Source organism: Protopterus annectens, chromosome 6.part0 (assembly GCF_019279795.1).
Source record: "Protopterus annectens isolate FY-2018-M chromosome 6.part0, PAN1.0, whole genome shotgun sequence".
Lineage (NCBI taxonomy): Eukaryota > Metazoa > Chordata > Ceratodontiformes > Protopteridae > Protopterus > Protopterus annectens.
Window position 1 is genome coordinate 479,948,686 of NC_056737.1, and position 20,614 is coordinate 479,969,299.

A 20,614-nucleotide genomic window follows, 5' to 3' on the forward strand; every position below is an offset into this window, starting at 1 on the left:
AGATTTTTTTAGGCTTTTAAATGTATGCAATAACTTTGGTTTTCAATGTATTGCATTTTAAAAGCTTATTTTGAATGTCTGTCAATAAAGGTATGCCTTTTAATTAATTATGATAAATCTTTACAGCTGTTATGATATTCTTAAGTAAGTTACAGAAAAAAGGATGTGGTTAACAAAATGAACCTTTAAAAAGTGCTTACTAGAACTGAAGCACTCTGGGCATACTTTGTGGTATGTCAACTTTCCCAGATGTGCTTTTAACAGGTTTTGTAAATGCTTGATCTTGAGCATAATTTTTATTGGTGGTGAATGTGTGACTTTAATAGAATTTCTATGTCACATGAGACTCCTCTTAAGTGTTATTTGTTAGGGTGCAAATGTTCTGTTAACAACATCATAGAGAAGGTATTTTCTGTGTGCGAATTTAGTTTACCAATGGCTTAGTCATATCCTGTTCCCATTCCCTTATGCTCATTTAAGAGATTTCTCCTTTTCTGGCTGCCTTTATACCCTTTATACATTCTTTTATATCATTGTTATATTATTTTATTTTATTTAACCATTTTCTTCCACATCATTACTTACTTTCTATGCTGATTAAATTATCTTACTTAATGTCACTTTCCGTGTCTGCAAAAGTTCAGAAACAAAGTCCTGGGTGTACTTTTCTGAAGAGGAAGTGATTTTTTAGGTAGCATGTCCAAGACTATGAAGGCAACCTCCTGAAGCAGAGACAAGCCCTCATACCTGTATAGGAACTCTGATTTCTTTTTCTTCTACCCCTTTCTTTTCTAGACTGTGGTCTCCTAAGTGCTTGAAGATGGACCCTAAGCATTTTGCGCTTTGAATAATTATGTCTTGTTTAATCAGCACAAGAATATTCAAACCTGCAACATCTAAAACCTCTGGAGGTTGCAACTCAAGACAGTGATACTCCCAACATGGCAAAAAAAAAAGTTTTTTTCAGAAGGACTTCTTTTTTGAAGTATAGCATCCTCCTTACAACCCTGGAATGGCAGCAGACCTATTTAGTCTTAAACTTACGTATATAAACTCTCAAGATTGCACAAACATAGTAAAGAGGGAGAAAGAATAGAAAATACTGCAGTCACTTTCTCATTGTTCTCAGTTTAATCACCATGACACAACACAGGCAATCTTTCATTGTAATATTTTCAGCATTGATCAACTGACCAGGGACAACACAGTAGCTCCCTCATCCAAGCATCATACTGTCTTGCTTGCTCCATTCTTGATTATGATCTGGAACTGCTGTAATTGGGGGAAGGGCTTCAAGTTCATCCAGGCATTTTTATCATAGAAAGACAGAGTTTTTCCAGATGTAGTCTCCATGGCATATTCTTGAAAAAAGTCCGCTGCTGGATTGAATCATGATGTTTCATCAGAAGTCTTACGAGGGACCAACATTATATTGATCAAGAGGGCTGTAGTGGCTGTGCCAGCTTTAAATGAGGATAAAAGGTTTTACTTATGTCTATTCTGCTCCTGAAGGGGATGTACAGTTTCCATCACATTCTGGATCTTGATAGTTTCCAGTAACATATCAAGATATGTGGCTTCAGGTGTTTCCCCTGTAGTGTCCTATATCCCATACTTAGATGGTACTTATAGATGTAATTGGTGCCTTTCTGCAGATCAGCATTTGGGGTCCATACAGGAGATTACTATTTTTGGGTCTGGGCAAGTATCCCTTACAGCAGAAGTGTACTCTTTGGGCTTTCTTAGCAGCCAGAGTTTTTATCACCTTGCAAGAAAAAAAGTCTCCTATTTCCTTACGAGGCACCCCTTCTGATGAGTATTTCCTTCAAAATAGAATTTGGGGATAGTCCTAAATTGGAGATATCCTGTCTAGTCCATGATCAGAGCAAGGCCTTTATCAAGAAAGATTTAGACACTGTTTATTATTAATCATTTCTGCTCTGGGGAGGCCCACAACGTCACGGTTTTGGCCAAGTGAGTGAAGACACAATGTAGGGTCCTGACCCTGATTCAGCTGTACCTTCTGGTCTTGATGGTCACCACAGTTTTCATGTTGCAGTTCTGAGGGTGTGGATGTTAAAATGTGTTTATCAGTAGCTTTAGAGCCACCAAGTGCTCATGCTCTTTATTTTGGCGTTGGACCCTTGCTGCTAGGCTCTGGAGTGATACAGAGTTCCTACAAATGTTCTGTTGAGTCTCTTCCTACAGCCAAATTCATCACAGTTCCTGGTGATAAATGCTTCACTTGTGTGTTGGGAGCTCACCTTCCCCCATATGGTAGAGGGAGTGTGATCTTCACTGAAGAGTGGCTCCACATCAGCCAGTTAAAAGTGAGAGCAGTGCTGCTGGTCCTAAAACATTGCAGACGGTACTATTTCAGGAACCACTATTAACACGATCAGGTAGGTAGTCTGTTACGTAGTACATGAATAAGCAAAGGAATTCAAGGTTATACTCTCTGTTCATGAGGCAGAGCCTGCCATGCATTAGACCATAGAGGCATAACATGTCAGACGTTCTTCATGTTTCACTGTTGCAGTCATCACATTTGGGTTATCTGCTTGCAGTAGCCCTCAGTCGGCCTGATTATCAAAGTCTTGGGTCCTGCGTTGGTTGCTGTCTCATCTTCCATGACGTCAGGTAGTCATGGGTATAAAGCATGCAGGCGACGCCATTACATCAGTCTTTCTTGTCGTGCAGTGCCCGAAGCAGAGGCAGTTCGCAAGTGTCGGTCGGCTGACTCCTGAAATTTTCATTTTCGAGTTTCAGAACCAATGTCTTCAACTAAAGCTAAGTATCCCGTTGGGGAAACTTTTTCTTGCTCTAAACCGATGTCAGTAAAAGTCAATAATTGCATTTCTTGTGGAAAGCAAATACCTCATAAAGATTTTCATTCATACTGTATTCCTTGCCTAGGCCCTGGCCACAACGTATCTTACTGTCGGTTTTGTGCCTTATTTAAACCACAAACTATTCATCGTCTGTATATTTTTGCTTCTAAATATTTTGGTGCTCTGTCCAATTATCCAGATATGTCTTTGGTAAGCCACCCGACTACCAACATTCCGAAAAAAATGCAAATATAAAGACAGGCCGCCTAGGTCCAAAGCTGCCAACAATGCTTCTCCTAAGCTAGTCGCCAGTTCGCCGGTACTCAGTGAGGTGCTTTCGCAGCCCCTGATACCCGCTACTTCAGATTTGCAGGCCTCTACTGAGACCCATTTGGAGTCTGGTATGCCACGAGATGCTTCAACTGTGGAACCTGCGGATGTCTCTACCATGGATTGGTCCAAAGCCACTGTGCAGGCACTGGCTTCTGAGGGTGTATTCAGGCCTACTAACTTGCATATTAAAACAACACCATCTTCTTCTTCAAGGTCTAAAACTTGAACTATGCCTAGGAAACCGACGCCCAGACCACATGGTCGGGACTCTATGCCTAAAAAACAAATGATAAGAATGGCTGAAGACCTTATTACTTTAATCAGGGGAAGCCAACCTTCCCCCTCTAAGAGACCTAGGACTGAATTTGCTTATGATACTTCTGACCAGGATTCTGAACTTTCTGTCTCCTCTGATGACCAGGATTTTCCCTTATCTACCTATGAGGATTCTGATGCAGAGGGCTCTATTCCTTCTGTTTCTCCCTCAGATGATTTTTCTTTTGGTGAAACCTTGCATACTGTTAGGGAGCATTTTCACTGGGAAAGCCAGGATTACTCTGAGATTTCGTACTCCTGCCCCAACACAGGCCTTCAGCTATCCCTCCTGTGCTGAACATTGTTGATGATGCCTTTTTGGAATCTAGCTTGGCCCTTGACTCTCTACCTCCTGCTCCAAGAAAACCTGATCGATATTACAGGGTTCCTGATTCTCACAAGTTCCTTTTTAAAAATCCTATTGCGGATCCTGAGACAATTTCACAGGGACCCAAGGGCATTAAGGCTACTACTGCCAAAAATCCTACTCCCTCTGATAGATATTCCAGGGCCCTAGATAGATGGGGTAAGAAGGTATACACCTCTGCAGCCTTGGTCATCAGGGCCTTAAATTGCCATTTTCATATGTTAAAGTATCAGCAGCATATTATTGGATTGCTTAAACAGAAAATTATGTTGATTCTCGATTGTGCTGAAAATAAGGATTTTACAGGATTTAATGCATTCTGCTGAACAGGTTGGAAAACATTCTTTGCAATATGGTTTTGATTCACTAGCGGCATCTTGCAGGGCTGCTGTCACCAGGTCTGTACTTAGAAGGCATACCTGGCTTAAGGAGCAATCTTTGCCAGATCATGTTAAAACTAAATTGCTGGATGCTCCCTTAAATCAGGACCACCTGTTTGGCAACAAAGCAGAAGAAGTTCTTAAAAAGATGGAGGAAAAAGCTAAATCTATGCAAACTGTTAAAGATTTCTTACAAGTACAGCCTCCAAGATTTAGTAGGCATTGGCCCTCAAAAAATTGGTCCTTTCCTGCCTCTTCCAGGCCTTCTCAGTTCAAACCCAGAACCAGCAGAACAACCAGGCTTCAGTCCCAGGGTACACACAGGACTAAGCAGTGGGGGGCTCCCACTTCCAAATCGGGGGAGTAATAAGGCTCCTCCTATGGTAAGCTGTCTCAATGACTTAACTTTAAAACTTCCAAGCACTTCTCAACTGACTGCTCCATTAGGGGGAAAGATTGCTGTGCAAGCAAAAAAACTGGGAACTCATTACCCAGGACAAATGGGTTTTAAACATAGTTTCCTAAGGATACAGCTTTCACTTTCACACATTACCAAACCCAAATGGTTGGCCAGATCTACCCCAAATCAGTGGGCAGAGGCTCAAAAGCAAATACTGTCTCTCTCTTAAGATTAAAGGCTATCTAGACTGTACCAGAAGTGGAAAAGGGACGATGTTTCTACTCCAGACTTTTCCTGGCACTCAGAAAAGACAACTCATGGCGTCCTAGCTGGACCTTTCTATCCTAAACACCTTTTTGGTGATTCCAAAATTCAAGATGCTAACTCTTCACCAGTTGCTTCCCATGATGGGCAAAGATACCTGGTTGGCAACACTGGATTTAAAGGAAGCCTACCTGCACATCCCAATCAGGGAATCTTGAAGAAGATACCTACGCTTCAAAGCAGGCTGCATGCACTATCAGTTCTCTGAACTGCCCTTTGGCTTATCTACTGCACCCATTGTATTCACAAAGTGCCTAGCTCCAGTCATTGCATTTTGCAAGCAAAGATGTATTCAAATATACTCATACCTGGACAATTGTCTAATTCGGGCAGAAAGCCAGGACATACTTTTGAATCATCTGGCAGCAAGCTTGAACACAACTTCCCAGATGGCTTTCCTCACGCCATAGAAACAAACTCATTTGACAGCTTTACTTCAAACTAGTGGCCACAGAAACCCTGCTATCTGCAAGGCAAATACTGCAAGCCTTGGGGTTCATGGCCTTGTGCATTCTACTAATTCCATATGCAAGACTGCATATGAGGAAACTACAATGGTATCCAAAAAGCTTATGGTGTCAACATTCTCAGGATCTAGAAGCAATGATTCCTATCGTACCTTGCCTACGATTAGAATTCCTTTGGTGGGCAGAGACCTCCCACCAAAACAAGGGACTACCATTCACTCTACCCCCTGCCACCCAAACCCTAACAACAGATGCATCAGACTATGCATAGGGGGCTCACCTGGCAGGGAAGTGCATTCAGTGCAAATGGAACCAAAGTCAAATGCACCTGCATATCAATCAAAAAGAAATGTTAGCTGTACAGAATGCTCTGACAACCTTCAAGGACCACATTCTTCCAGGACAATTAATGGTAAAGACTGACAACACCACTGTTATGTGGTACATAAACAAGCAGGGAGGTACCCATTCCTATCCCCTCTGCAGACTAGCCATGGCCCTGTGGAACACAGCCTTGAGCTACCAAGTGCATCTACAGGCTCAATTCCTGCCAGGAAAACTAAATACACTGGCAGACTAACTAGAAATCTCATGGACCCACACGCGTGGAAACTGGAACCAAAGACTTTCAACATGTTGATAAACAAATGGTGGAGCCCAGATATAAACTTGTTTACCTCCCCCCAGAACTACCAATTGGACAAATTCTGCACAAGGGACTCCCCACAAGCAAGCTTGGAAAGTGGATGCTCTGTCCTTCAGCTGGAAAAATGTATCAGTTTATGCCTTTCCTCCTCTGCCTCTCCTCTCCAGAGTACTACTAAAGATCAAGCAGGACAAACCAAGTATGATACTGATTGCACCAGACTGGCCATGCCAACACTGGTACCCCCTCTTTCACAGTGCGTCACAGCTAGCCCCATGGCAGCTGTCTCAAACCCCTACCCTGCTGTCACAGCAGGAGAGCCAGATTCTGCACCCCCAGCTTCAAACCCTGAACCTGGCAGCCTGGCTAATTACCTAATGTCTCAGTTACCATCCCTCAGTAAACAAGTGTTGGATGTCATTTTGGAGGCAAGGAGGCCTAGTACTAGAAAATCTTAGCTGAAAAATGGAAAAGATTCTGTGCCTGGAACCAAACTCAAGGGGTGGCCACAGCATTGCCCAATTTACCTCAGATTCTTCAATACTTAACTGAGATGCTTCACAAGGGCCTTTCCTTTTCCTCCATCAAAATTCATGCTTCAGCCATTTCAGCTCATTACAACACAGAACCAGCCCTCTTTTCTCACCCACTGCTCAAGCAGTTTCTCAGAGGGGCCAAAAACTTAAGACCACCCAGAAGAGCCCCAACTCCAGTCTGGGACCTTAACTTTGTATTGGAAAAACCCACTCTGTCTCCTGTTGAGCCAGCTGCAAGTGCAGAGTTAAAATTCCTTTCTTGGAAAACACCTTTCCTTTTAGCAATCACTTCAGCAAGAAGGGTATCTGAATTACAGGCCCTTATGGCAGTGGAGCCTTTCATCATCTTTCATGCGGATAGGGTGTCCCTTAGGACCAATCCCTCCTTCATGCCCAAAGTGGTATCCAGTGTTGCTCTTAATCAATCCGTTCAGTTGCCAACCTTCTTTTCTAATCCACAGAACAAAGGGGAACGCATGCTGTACTCCTTAGATGTGCACAGATAACTTAGATTTTACTTGGACAGGACTAAACCTCAAAGGAAATCTGAACAATTGCTGGTGGTATTTGCTGCAGGGGCAGAGGGCAAGGCTATTTCAAAGCAAACCATTTCTAAATGGATAGGACATTGCATTAATTTCTGCTATAAACACCATGGAAAACCTATCCCACAGGGGATTAGACCCCATTCAACCAGGGCTGCATCTACCTCTACAGCCTTTCTCAGAGGTGTCCCTACCAGAGACATCCTAGAAGCTGCTACCTGGAGTTCTGTACATACTTTCACCAAGCATTACCATTTGCCAATTTTCTCTAAATCCAGAGCTGGCTTTGCCACTGCAGTCTTGCAGGGCCTTATAGCTGGTCCTAATGCTGTCTAAATTCCTCCTCCCGTCCTTAGCTTTGGAAATCTACCCAAATGTGATGACTGCAACAGTGAAACACGAAGAGCATAGTACAGTTGTGTACACTTACCCTAAATGTAGATTTTCGAGTGTATTCACTGTTGCAGTCCTGGTTACCCTCCCTCCAGCCCCCTGACTTCTTTTGGCTATACCTCTATGCTCCTTTACTATGCTTAAAAGCTTTTTGGTGTGTGTGTGTGTGTGTGTGTATGTGTGTGTGTGTGTGTGTGTGTGTGTGTGTATATATATATATATATATATATATATATATATATATATATGTATATGTATTTAATTGCTTCCCATTAGGGGGACACCTGACATCCAGGGCAAGGAAAACTGATGTAATGGTGTCGGCTGCATGCTTTATACCCCTGACTACCTGATGTCATGGAAGATGAGACAGCAACCAACGCAGGACCCAAGACTTTGATAATCAGGCCGACTGAGGGCTACTGTGCAAGCAGATAACCCAAATGTGATGACTGCAACAGTGAATACACTCTAACATCTACATTTATGGTAAGTGTACACAACTGTACTTTATTTTCCTCCACGGGAGATAAACAGCCTGGAGAACACTGAATATCTCCTTCAGTCCTCTCCTGGATTTGTTGATTCAGTGGTCTTGCTTGGTCAGGGTCTTTCAAAAATGGAGAACTTGGGGGCTTGCCCTGTTTGTCAGTTAATTGAATGTGGTTGACCCCTTTTTCAACACTGCAGTGGGGAGATGGAGGATGTTTTCTCTCTCTGTTCCGTACCATGAGATGTTTTAGAAACTTTCCTGCAGGTTTCAGGTCTCACTACAGATTTATGGAACCAAATAACTAAACTTACTTTTGTGGCGGTGTAGGGTATTGTTTCAGACCTAGAGCAGTACAGGAAATTTTCTTGGTCTAAGCCAAGGATGGCCATATGTGTGGGGCAAAACTGACTGTACCATAGCAGGCCCTTACTGTGTTTCTACATTAAAGTCTGTCCTTTGGTGTAAACCTCCTGATTCCACTGGATTTGCCAGTTAAGGTCTCAGAGGTGAATGAGGTGTTAGGAGACATTTTTTTTAACAAATGCTTGCTGTCTGTAAGCTAGTTATTTTCATTCATGTATTTATGTATGTATGTATGTATGTATGTATGTATTTATTTATTTAGCCAGGTAAACAAAATGACTAGAGCCCTTTTTCTAACCTTGTTACATAATAATAAGAACAATTGTAAACTTTACATAGTTAATAAACAAAACAAAACTGAGTGAGAGAGCATATGCAAGTAATACAAGCAGAAAATAAAAAAACAAAGCAATGGAGAACATAAAAAGTTAAATTTAATGGTTGAGTACTTCTGTTTCTGTAAATAGCCAAGACCTTTTCAGAATAATACAGAATGTCAGTTTATATAAAGAACTTAAAATCTGATTATAAAAAAAAGCCAAATGACCATAATAAAATCATTCATAACTGGTTGAGTTAAATGCACAAGTGTATAAGGGGGCAAATAGAAATTAAAGGGGTTCTACAAGCTGGCATTTGTGCCAAGCCTAAACATGGTGCAATTATAATGAGCAAAGCTGCAGTAAATATAACAAGTACAGCACAGACTAAACATGTGTAAAATTTGGTGTTTGCTTACTTAGTTAATTAGTGCTTCTGTTTTGTTTTTTGTTTAGGAATGTCAGCATATTTTAAAAATGTTACAGGTAGAATTCAGTTTATAGCGCACTAATATAGGCATTCCTCTGATCTTTGCATGCTTTAATGAGTGTAGTAAAACTGCAAAGCAGCATTGTCTGAAACTGCCTTATCTAGATTTTCAGCAGTATCTGTTTATCTATTACAGTTGCATCAATGAGAAAAGAATATTTGTACTTAACATAAAGAGCATTTAAGCAGTGTTATCATTTGCAAAATATTTCATGGATGCAACACCATAATATGCATGGTATGGTGTACAAGTCTGTACATATTTTTGAACATCTGGTAATGCAGCCGTATGCGAGTTTAACTTTTAACTACCTTCCTTAAATTAAGTAATTACTTTGGTACATTGTTATGAGGTTCTTCTGTCTTTTGTGACTGAAATATTATATTTTGTTAAATTGGGCTGATCTTAAACAGACTTCTTGGAGGAAGTTCTCTAAAATGGCTTATGTATAGATTACCTCTTTTGGAATAAGTAGCAAGTTTATATGTTTTAAAGCTCATACACTGGAATGCTGAGAAACGATTTAAAAAAAAAATCGTATGGTATTGATTCCAGTAGATTGGTATTATTACAGCTGGATGTCACAGAGTTCTCTCACAACATGTTTAATAAAGGCAACATTTTCATAGTATTTTAATGTCATTTCTGTTATTCTGGTGTTTGAATTTTATCTACAAACCATTCTTTTGTACAAGTTTATAATGGCAGAATATTGAAAAAATTAATTTAGCTATAAATATTCTTTGTAATGTATATAGTTGCAGAATTTGTGTAGTTCTTTCTCAAAGTTGTAGGAGTGTTTCTATTTTAATACCTACACGCTTGTTATGTGATCTGTGTTTAATCTCTTGTTTTATGATAGATTTACATAAAAAAGTAGTATTTTGGAAAAAATGTATGCACTCATTCCATTTGTTTTTAGCTACATACAATGTTGTCCAATGTTCTGAACCTACTCTTAATCCTTGGTCATTGGCACCAATGCAGATGTTTTAACTTCTGCATCACTGGGATGGCCTACACAAGATTCCTGGTTATGGCTAGCACTAGGTCGTACGTTAACAGGGCATGACCCCTTTTTATCAGTAAAACCTAGACTGTAATTGAGTCTGCATTGTTTGACGTAAGAGTTTTTGATGTAAAAAATGTAGATCATTGGTATTTTACTGAGGTTATTTCTTTTAGCACAACATGCTAATGTGTTGATTTCCCATCATGTTTTGAAAATCAGCTTGATGGAAGGACTGAGGGAACTGTGGACTCTCGAGAGAAGATCAGTGAGTTTGGATTTGACTACTGCTACTGGTCAGTTAACCCAGATGACTCAAACTATGCATCTCAGGAAGTGGTAAGTCTATCTTTGTGTTTCCTTTCCTTATGTAAGACTTTTCAACACTCCAGTCTCTTCCTGAGATGATCTACAGCTGCACTGGTACTGCAGTAAAGACATTTATTGGGCTGTAATACATCTGGGGCAGAACTCAAACAGCTACAGCATAGTTTGTTGTTTTATGCAGGTTTTAGGAGAAATGCTCTGGTAAGCTGTGACTCAATGCTGACTTTACTGGTTTCCTTTAGAGAGTGATGGAAATGAAGTGCATTAAGAAGTTCAAGGTGCAGTTTTTTGGCTCCACATTAGGTTTTTATGTAGTATGTGAAAGTACAGTGTGGCAGTAAATTTTATCAGTCTGCTGGGCATGAAGCAATATATTTGAATAGTATTGCTGTTGTTACAACAAAGATAATACTAAAACTCTGAGTTGTTTATAATGTAGTATTATGGCATTATACTTTTAATACCTGCTGCTAATAAACTGTCTGATGGCAGACCTAAATGTTTACTGCTTAGCTTACTGCTCATCTGTATGAGGCTTTTTTATTATTATTTTTTAATATTGGTGCTGTCAACTTTAACATTTATGCCAAAGCACTGGTCTTATACAGCAAGTAAATGGGCATCAGTTGTTTACATTCTTTTATCCTCTTGCACAAAGACATGTTTAAAGAAGAATTTAAGTATAACACTTGAATGTCATATCGGTAGCTTGCCACCCAGATTATACCAAACCTAGTCTTTGGGCTTAGACTTAAACAAGACATAGGAGGAGGAGTAGAAAGTGATTACCAAGGATGGAAGTGCATATTTTGGGGCATACTCTGTAAGATGAGAATGTCCAGGTGATACCAGGTAGGGTCAAGGAAATGGCAGAGAGATGACAAAATAGTGGACTGGAGATTGCATTCTCAAAAGTGCTATCTATGTATTCTGGGAAGGTGGGAATTAAAGGGTAAAAAGACTAGACAGCATTATCAGACGCGTTGGAAGTGCACCTTGCAGAATAACAGGACTAGGGAGAATAGTTTCCTGAGACACCGTTCACAGAAGTGTTGCCTACACGGCCTGAGGAAGGAGGGTTTTAAGGGGTATAGTGACTGGGAGACAGCATTCCCAGAAGTGTTATTTGTGCATCCTGCATAAGGCGAGGACTAGGGAGAATAATGACAGGCAGTGAACAGTGAAGAGTAGCCAGGCACTGGAAGGTGGATGGCTTAGACTTGGAAGATGTCTATCTCTGCGCCAGGGACAGACTTGATCTTAGTCTAAAACAGACAGCAATGCATGTGAGTCGAAAGAAAAGGTACACATCAATAAATTGTACCTTTAAATTAAGATGCAACAAGGTAAGGATATTATAGACACAAAAAAGGAAACATAATTACTTAGACCACACGTAGAAAGAAACTAAACAGCCATAGCATAGCAAATGAACAAACAAGAGACTTTTGTTTTGTTGTTAGATAAACCAATCTGTAAGCAGAAAAATGTTTTTGAAAATTAAGCTATTACCCTGCATTCCATATATATACTATTGCAACATGCAAAAACACAGAAAAAATATCATCATAAATACAGAGTATTAAAGGAAAACAGAAAATGATATCCATAACTCAGTCCTAAGATAATACAACATATACTTCAGTCCTTAGTGTCTTTCCAGCTGATGCAGTACACATCTAAGTTGTTTAGTGTTTTTCCATTCACTAAGAAGAGGTATATTTTCCTCTAACTTAAAAAATCTGTTTTATGTTAGATAAACCAGTTTGTAAGCACAAAAAGGTTTTTGAAAATTAAGCTGTTACCCTGCATTCCATTTATATACTATTGCAAAGCCCTGACTGCCACACTTCGGGTACCAGAAGGAATGCAAGTTTATATCCTATTCCCCACTCATGACATTTTCATATGTAACAAGTTTCATCCAGCTCATTTTCTAGATATAAGCACCCACGCCTAGTACTACAGCTTTCAACCTGCTCTTTGCAGTTGTAAATGGCCTTTATTGGAATCTTTTCATGAGTAAACATCCGGTTAACTTCCCACATATAATCTTGGAAATGCACCTCATTTATTTCATTCATACTTTGTCTTTCCTGATATTTCTCATTCCATGATACAAAATTCAGTTCTCAAAGATTTTTCGTGCCACCCTGTCTCACCCTCAGTTTCTTAACTTTCACCCAAAGTTCCTTCACCTATTTAAACAAAGAAAGTCAGATCTCCAACCTTACAGCACCTCTATAGACTTGCTGATCTACTAAGAAAAATAGAAAAGAGAATTATCATGGTGCTAACCATATCCAGTCTACCTCAACTCACGAGATTGCATATTGTATCACTGTTGGATTTAAATGCAAATCCCACAATAACATAATTAAAATAAAATGTGCTGAATTACAAAAAGTTTACCAGATGCAAAAATAATTAAAATTAAAAAGTGTTAATATACAATATATTCCTTCTCCACACCTGAAGCTTAGCCCACCAAAATTCTTTTGTAATCATGTATAGAGTTGGTCTTTTCTTTTACAGATAGCTCAGTCCTAATCCATCCATACAGATCTTCATTCTTCCCATTGCTTATTCCAATATTCTGTTTCTGCTCTTGGCTGTTTACCTAATAGTACAGAAATTGCGTAGGGTTACCACCTGTCCCTCTTTATTCAGGACAGTCCTTATCTGGGTGCTTGCATCCTGCAGGGGAAGGAACAAATAGAAAAATGGCAAATGCACACCTCCCATCTGTTGCTGATTATCTTGATGTCCCTGATTTTGACTCAAACATCAGATCTGTTCTTCATAATCCCTCCTAAAAACTGGTGACTTTTTGGAGAAAAGGTGGTAAATTATACTTTATAAATAATTGCAATAATTATAGGCTTTTTTTTTTTTTTTTTTTTACTTCAGAACACTTATATCAATTTACATCATCTTATTCTATCAGTGTCTGAAGTCAATAGTACTAATATTTTAAAAAGTGTCCCTAATTGTCCTAGATTATTTCTTTATTTGTCCCTGATTCTGTTGAGATTTGTCCTAATTCTGTAGGGAACTGTGTTCTGAGACTTTTACTTTGCACATTTGAAAAGATAACAACTCTAAAAATTACAAAACAGAATCCTGAAACAGAAATGGTTAAAATTCACTTCTTTTTTTGTTTGGTGTACCCCCCTTTGCTGTCTCTTGTTGCTGAACAATTTCCTGTTTATTGTTTTTGACTAAATTCTGCCTCAGTGCACTTTTGTTCAGCTTTTGCACAGTATTTGAAATCCTAACCTTTTGTTCTGCCAAAACTACACACTTTTTTACACAATTCCATTTTATGAATTTCTTTACCACATTGCAAACACTATACCTCTCTATATCCACTTTAACACGATCTTGCTTTCCACAGAGAAAGCAGGCCCTGGGATGGCCATAATAAAAAACAGAAACAACGCTGTTAGGCAAATTCTGTAATATGCCATCCTTGTATTTCAACTTTACCTTCAGTTCCATTTTACTTCCACTGTTATGTAGTCCTTTAGTAGCATAAATATGCTTAGAATCTTCCAGAATGTTTCACAAATACTGCAACCAAATCTTAGTATTATCAGCTACCAAAGATTTTGATAAACGGTTATTTCTTTGTTTTATTATCCTATGTTGATCAAGCGCTAGTGGCTTCAGTAGGACATCCTGGTCATAGAAATCATGACAAGAAATGAACCTCTACAAAGTAATATCTGTTATGAAAATCACTGCAGATTCACACTGTCCAGACATAAAAAGAAGAATATGGACATTTCCAGGCTTTAGACCACAGTCTAGTATTCCATTTAATGGCTCCTTGAAGAACAGTCTAACAATATTACTTTGTTTATAATAGTTCATGTAGCAATTTCTGTAAATAATTTAGGGATGTCTTCTTAATTGCCCACAAGAGTCTAGTCTCTACCCTTTCTGGCCCATCCTGCTTCAGACAAGGACTCAATTGCTGAAGCTAGTCTAAACCATTCAGATATGTTTGACAGTGGTAAAAGTCTGGGAGCACCATCACTTAGTGTTTTATCAAAATAACCCAAAATATCTGCCTCTTCCACTATGGCTAAATATGATTAATCTCCCAGGGAAACAATATTCTGAGATTCAAATCCATTTTCTCGCTGCAAAGTCAAAATTAATTGTTCTAAACATCCACTTCCTTAGTTTCTTTCATAAAGGATTCAATCAAACATGAAGTCTCTTCCTGTCATCCCTCATTCAGTGCCCCATTTACTATCTTGCCTGCACACACAAAAAGCTCTCTCCAGAGGAAGACTGGAGCTGCAGGAATAGATGTTGGACATTGGCTCATATCTCTGTAATACTAGTAATAACAAGAGTGGTTGAGATGCAGACGTGCCTGAAAGAGGCTATTCTGGATTGGAAGTGGAACAAAAGAAGGTATCGGGTGTGAGGTCATAGAGGAAGTGGACAGAGCTTAGAATGAGTGCCCTGGTGATTAATATAGACAAAGTGGGAGGGGGAGGGTGAATGTTGATGGACTGATAAAATGTTTAGCCTCTAGGCATATTTGAGAAAGACAGTGAGGGAGAGAATAAAGGAGTAGGATGATGGGAAGATGTTTGTACTTGAGGATTTGAATCTGCAACAAAAAGACTGGGAAGACTACAAGCTGTAGACTAGAGAAGGAGGACCTTGGGTTCAGGACTGTACCAGAAAAAGTAGAATTCTAACCATGGTCCTGACAAAGGCAGAGAAAGACATGAATATGCAAGTGAAAGCTGTATCACACACTGCTATTCATACCATTCAGTAATTTGGGGACGTACACAGGTAGTGATGTAGGATTTTAGGGGAGCGGATTATAGTAGAGTAGGGGAGTGGTCTGCAGATGCTGCAGATGCATTAGTCATCTTGGAACAAAGCAAGAGAGTAAATAAACTTGTATTAACTAGTCAAAGATGGAATAATGAGGGTTATGGACAAATTTTGAGGAAAATGCATAAAGAGAAGGCCTTTGTGACAGCCTTGGAATGTAAGGCTAGGGACTAGGGAAGAAAGATAAGGCATACAAGAATGTATTTTTGCAAAACACAAACCCAGATCCCACTTTGCTGCAATGACAAGTTCTCCCAAAATATTCAGCCAGTAAAATTATTTCTTAAGTTAAAAGAAGTATGAAAAAAAGATCCAGTATCTATAATTCTCATCTGGAAATTTCTTTGTGTTCAGTCATACTGCCAAGACACCCTTCATTGGTTTAATTTAACATGGGAGGCTTTGTGTTTATGTATTCATGGCTAACATTAAAAGCACCTGACTGGGTAGAAGCACAGCTCTGAAATGTCTATTGTCTACCCAATAAAGAGGAAGCTTGCTCACTTGTTGAAGCTGAGTTATGGGTCCCTCTGTTGCATACTGAACTTAGTCTGAAAGATAATGTTCCAGTTTTAACAGATTCTTTTTCTTTCTGGCATCTGCCATCTTTCTAATGAATTTTTTATGTAAACTGTATTCTTGCTAATTGATCTTGCCCAGACTTGTATAATTAATGGAAAAAAGTGCATCATATATGAACATTTCTTCCAATGTATGTTCCATAGATTTGTACTATTACACTAAAGCCTTTCTTTGAGGATTCAACACAACAGAAGCAAAACTGGTGATACAAATAATTTTATTTGTTAAAGCAAAATCTTTAGAGATGGGGAATGTTTTACGTGAGAAGTTCAGTTGTTTCTATTACAGAGGAGAGAATGAAAAAGAAAAAGTATTTGTCTCACAAAAATACAAAGATAAGTGAATTTCAAATAGAATGTTGTACATAACTGTTATTAACAGTGGTATTCAAATGTTAGTGAAGTATTGTATATGACTGTTATGAAAAGGGTATTCATTTAAATGGTAGTTATAATGTAGTACTAAAGCTGTCAGTTTAAGGTGATTACAGAATGGGAACGATTTTTTAAATAAATTGTTATAATCAAAATATAGGGTCAAAATGGAGAACATGGATTAGTAGATTCAAAAATAATGGGAATGCTTTCAATATAACTAGAGATGACAGGGTATAGTCTTTGTTATAAATGGCAGGAAAACAGATGTATAATGTATATGACGTGTATGTGAAAATAAGCAGTAATTGCGCACCAAGAGTATTTTGCATTTTGACATCAGTAGGTTCAGAAGTGCTGAGTCAAAAATATGTAGTACACTAGATTGAGATAATTACTAAAGAACAGTGAATGCAGAACTGTTGCCAGAAAAGAAAATATGCTGATAGGCCAATTAAGGAGAAAAAAAAATTGGCAGAGTCTGTGCCCTTGACAAGCTGTTAGGTCTAAGGTTCTATTAAAATCTATCTCACATGCAGGCAAACAAAATAGAGGTGAATAAGGAACATAAGTAAATACAATGGACAACACACAAAAAAAGTGTATTACAGGCAAGATCAATGAGAAGACATTTTGAATATAAATGCAAATGTGCTAATGTAAACTGTACCAAAAGTAATTCAAAACAATGCAAACACTGGAGTGGTGAATATCCATCCAAGGGATGTCCAGCATACAGGTGGATGTGTGCAAAGTGTAAGATATTCAATTGTTTTGCTATAGTGTACATAAGAAAAGTGACAAATAATTGGCAACAGTGCAGAGAACAAGGAGATGTAGGACAGACTGAAGATAACAGTGTGCAAATACCAGGGTAGAGAGAGAGGCGAGGGGTGCAGAAGAGGATAATACACAGAGACCAGATGTGCTGTTTCAAAATATTCTCCAAATCTGTCTCATGATGGCAGATTCATTGATCAAGATATCCAGCAGATCCTTGTCCACAGAAGAAGTGCCTTTGGACTGGAAGACCACAATTGTGGTACGCATTTACAAGGTAAAGGAGCAAGAACTTTTTTAATTAGAGGACTATTAACTTGATGACAGTTAGAGAAAAAAGTCAAAAAAAGAATCCTGTCAAAAGACTTCTAAAGTACAAACATTTCTAGGATGAATCAACATGGGTTCGTGTTTAGAAGAATTTGCCAAACAAAAAAGAAAACATGGGCTTTGAACGGCACATTAAAATGTTGCCACTTGCTTTTCTAAGCCTGAGCTTTATTTTTTGTTTTCTGAGTTACTGTACTTGAGGATTAGTTTACTGCAGGTTATGGTCCATTTGTTTGCTGCAGAAGAATTTGCCAGTCAGACCTAATTCATTTTATGACTGAATCATGAGAGAGAACACTCAAACCAAAGGGTCTCCACCAAATGCTACTGATAAAAATATTAACCAAAAAAGAATGATAAAATGCTGGCAATAACAGTCACTTGTAGACTATTAAAATTATTTAAACATACTTATATGTTTAGCACTTTCATCCAAAATTTAAAAAGGATTTAATCAGTGCTATCGAAATTCAAGCAACACTCCATTAAATAGTGATTTTATTAATGAAAAAACATAAGGTGGCAAAACATGTAGTAAAATATGTGACCAATTCACATGACTCACACCAAAGTATTAATGTCATTAAGATCAAGCAACTTGTAGTTGACATGAGTCTCAAAACACACTTGCAATAGAAATATTTTCATTTAAACCTGGGAGTTGTATAGCATTCAAGTATAATTGCCACAACAGTTCTTTATATAGGAATTTGGTTCAAACATTCATTCCATTCAATTAGCCAAGTTAGAGAAATGCTACAACAAAGCTAGAGAAATGCTACAACAAAATAGCAAGATTTGCTATAACTCTTCTGACTAGAAGTTAAAACCTATATAAATTATATACAGTAGATCCCACCACTGCATATCCAACAAATTTCTGGGCTACCTAAAATATATCCTGTTATAAAGTAGCCAATGAAATTATTCTGGAATTTCTAAGCCATGTAAAATTATGGGCAGTTTTTATCTACTAAATAAATAGCCATACCTAAACCCACTACTATAATGGCACTTGCCCAATAGATGTCTTCCTTTAAAAGGCAAACAGATCACTGCAAATAAAAATCCCACATTGTCTTGGTGATATCTATACTCCAACTATATCCCCAAACCATGAAATAATTTCCTTCTCTTAGACAACTTAAAAACATAGATAACTTGCTTAGGATGAGATGTTAAACTGAGATCTCATCTGCTTGATTTGATGGTACATCTGGTGGGCGTAAAAGATCACATGCCACTCATCAAAAAGAGTAGTGCAACATTATTTACAATTTACAACATGTGTATGTATATATATATATATATATATATATATATATATATATATATATATATATATATATATAAGCATATATGTACACATTTCTATTTTTTTACTAGTTATCATTTGTCTTATAATATCCACAGTTATTCCTCCAGAATTGCCCCAACTCCTTCCTCCACAATCATAATGTTATTTTTTTGCAATGTATCTGCCAAAATCTAATTCCCATTAAACACAAGTTCATTCAGTCTTTCATTCCAAATAAACCATATTACAAAAGATAATCTGCCATTCCACATATTCTTCTTGCTCTTAAAATAAGCACGCATAATCATATTCATATTTATAATTATAATGTCATCTATATTCTTAAAACTTTCTTCACAAAACTTTTTCCAGAGTTTCAACACTCTTACATTTCAAAAAAAAAAAAAACATGTGCATTGTTGCATCTTCCTTACCACAAAGTAAACACACTCTTTCAACTTTCTTTTTATATGGCATATTTCTCTTTATTGGTAAATTATTCATTACCGATCTCTAGAAAATTCTGATATTCTACTGTCTTGGTACACCACTTTTTCCTTATTTTAATGGTTTTAATCACTTCTTTTGGTAAATTTTCCCATGGATTTATATGGTAATAATGTTTCATAACACCATTGTACCACATCCTTCTGTCTTTCTCTATATTGTCAATTTTTATTTTCCTTGTTAGTATTTTGTCTTGATACTTTTAATTTATTCATCTATGTATTCTTTCTCCTTTTCTTATTCTCATCCTCTCCCAGAACTTTTTGTACTGTAACATTTTCATTATTAATTTCTAATCCTCTTTCTTTACCAACTTTAATATTCTGTACAAGTTTAAAGAAGCAGGATAAACAACTGTATTTAGTAACCCCATCCCCCCTTCATCTTCACTCATATACAACACACCTTTTTTCAGTGGGTTCAGTTTTGAACCACACATGAAAGAAAACTCCAATTGCACAATTTCCTTTTTATATTTTTCTGGGATCATATAAACATTTGGCATATATGCTGTTTTCCCATTAAAACAGAATTCAGCAGATAAACCTTTTCCATGAATGCTAATCTATATTTCCTCCACAGAAGATATTTATTTCATTTCTTTTATCAAACCCTCCTATTGCATCAGAACTACACCATTTCCTCAAATTTTATCCATAGCAAAGAAACTTCATTCATTAAAAAACACAAATCCACAATTTACGTTGCATCACTGAAACCCTTACTTTTATCTTTATTCAAGGTCATTCCCCTTTCCTTTGAACATAATTTCAGACAAAATCACATTTTTTTCATCCATATTTTGTTCTTAGCAACCACAAATATATTGTATGCTTATGTCAGAACTACTGGAATCACTACCTCCTTTTGCATCACATATCTGTCATCTTTCATTTTATTAGCTACTTCAGTCACTAACATAATCATTGCTATTGCAAACAATATTCCACATATGGGGCATCTTTTTCTTATACTACACTTCATGTATGTTTTTTTACTCAGCCCCCCCCCATTTACTAACACTGACACTCTATATTATTCTGATGTGCTGACATACGCATTCTCCTAATTCTCTTACCTATTCTAAAGTTCTCCATAACATCCCAGAAAGCATCATGTCTCACTGTATCACATGCCTCACTAGCATCACCTACCATAACTTTTACATCACCTCTTTTATTTATAATATCATCGACAATTTTTCTCGCAACCAGTAACAATTCTTGATGTCCCTTCCCTTTTTATACTGTATATTTTCTTTCATTATATTCCTCATCCATCCTTCCATTTTCCTCTTACTATTCTCGATTTAAAATGTGTTATTTAGTGTGATGGATC

The 20,614-nt window shown here is 37.8% G+C and overlaps 1 protein-coding gene across 1 annotated transcript in view; it reads left to right on the forward strand.

The window, feature by feature from the left end:
* STARD9 (StAR related lipid transfer domain containing 9) overlaps positions 1 to 20,614 on the forward strand; it is a 1,457,104-nt gene that overhangs the window by 380,042 nt on the left and 1,056,448 nt on the right. Inside the window, exon 3 of the mRNA XM_044073541.1 lies at positions 10,436 to 10,552. Within this exon, the coding sequence (XP_043929476.1) occupies positions 10,436 to 10,552 (117 nt within the window). The remainder of the gene's footprint in view (positions 1 to 10,435; positions 10,553 to 20,614) is intronic.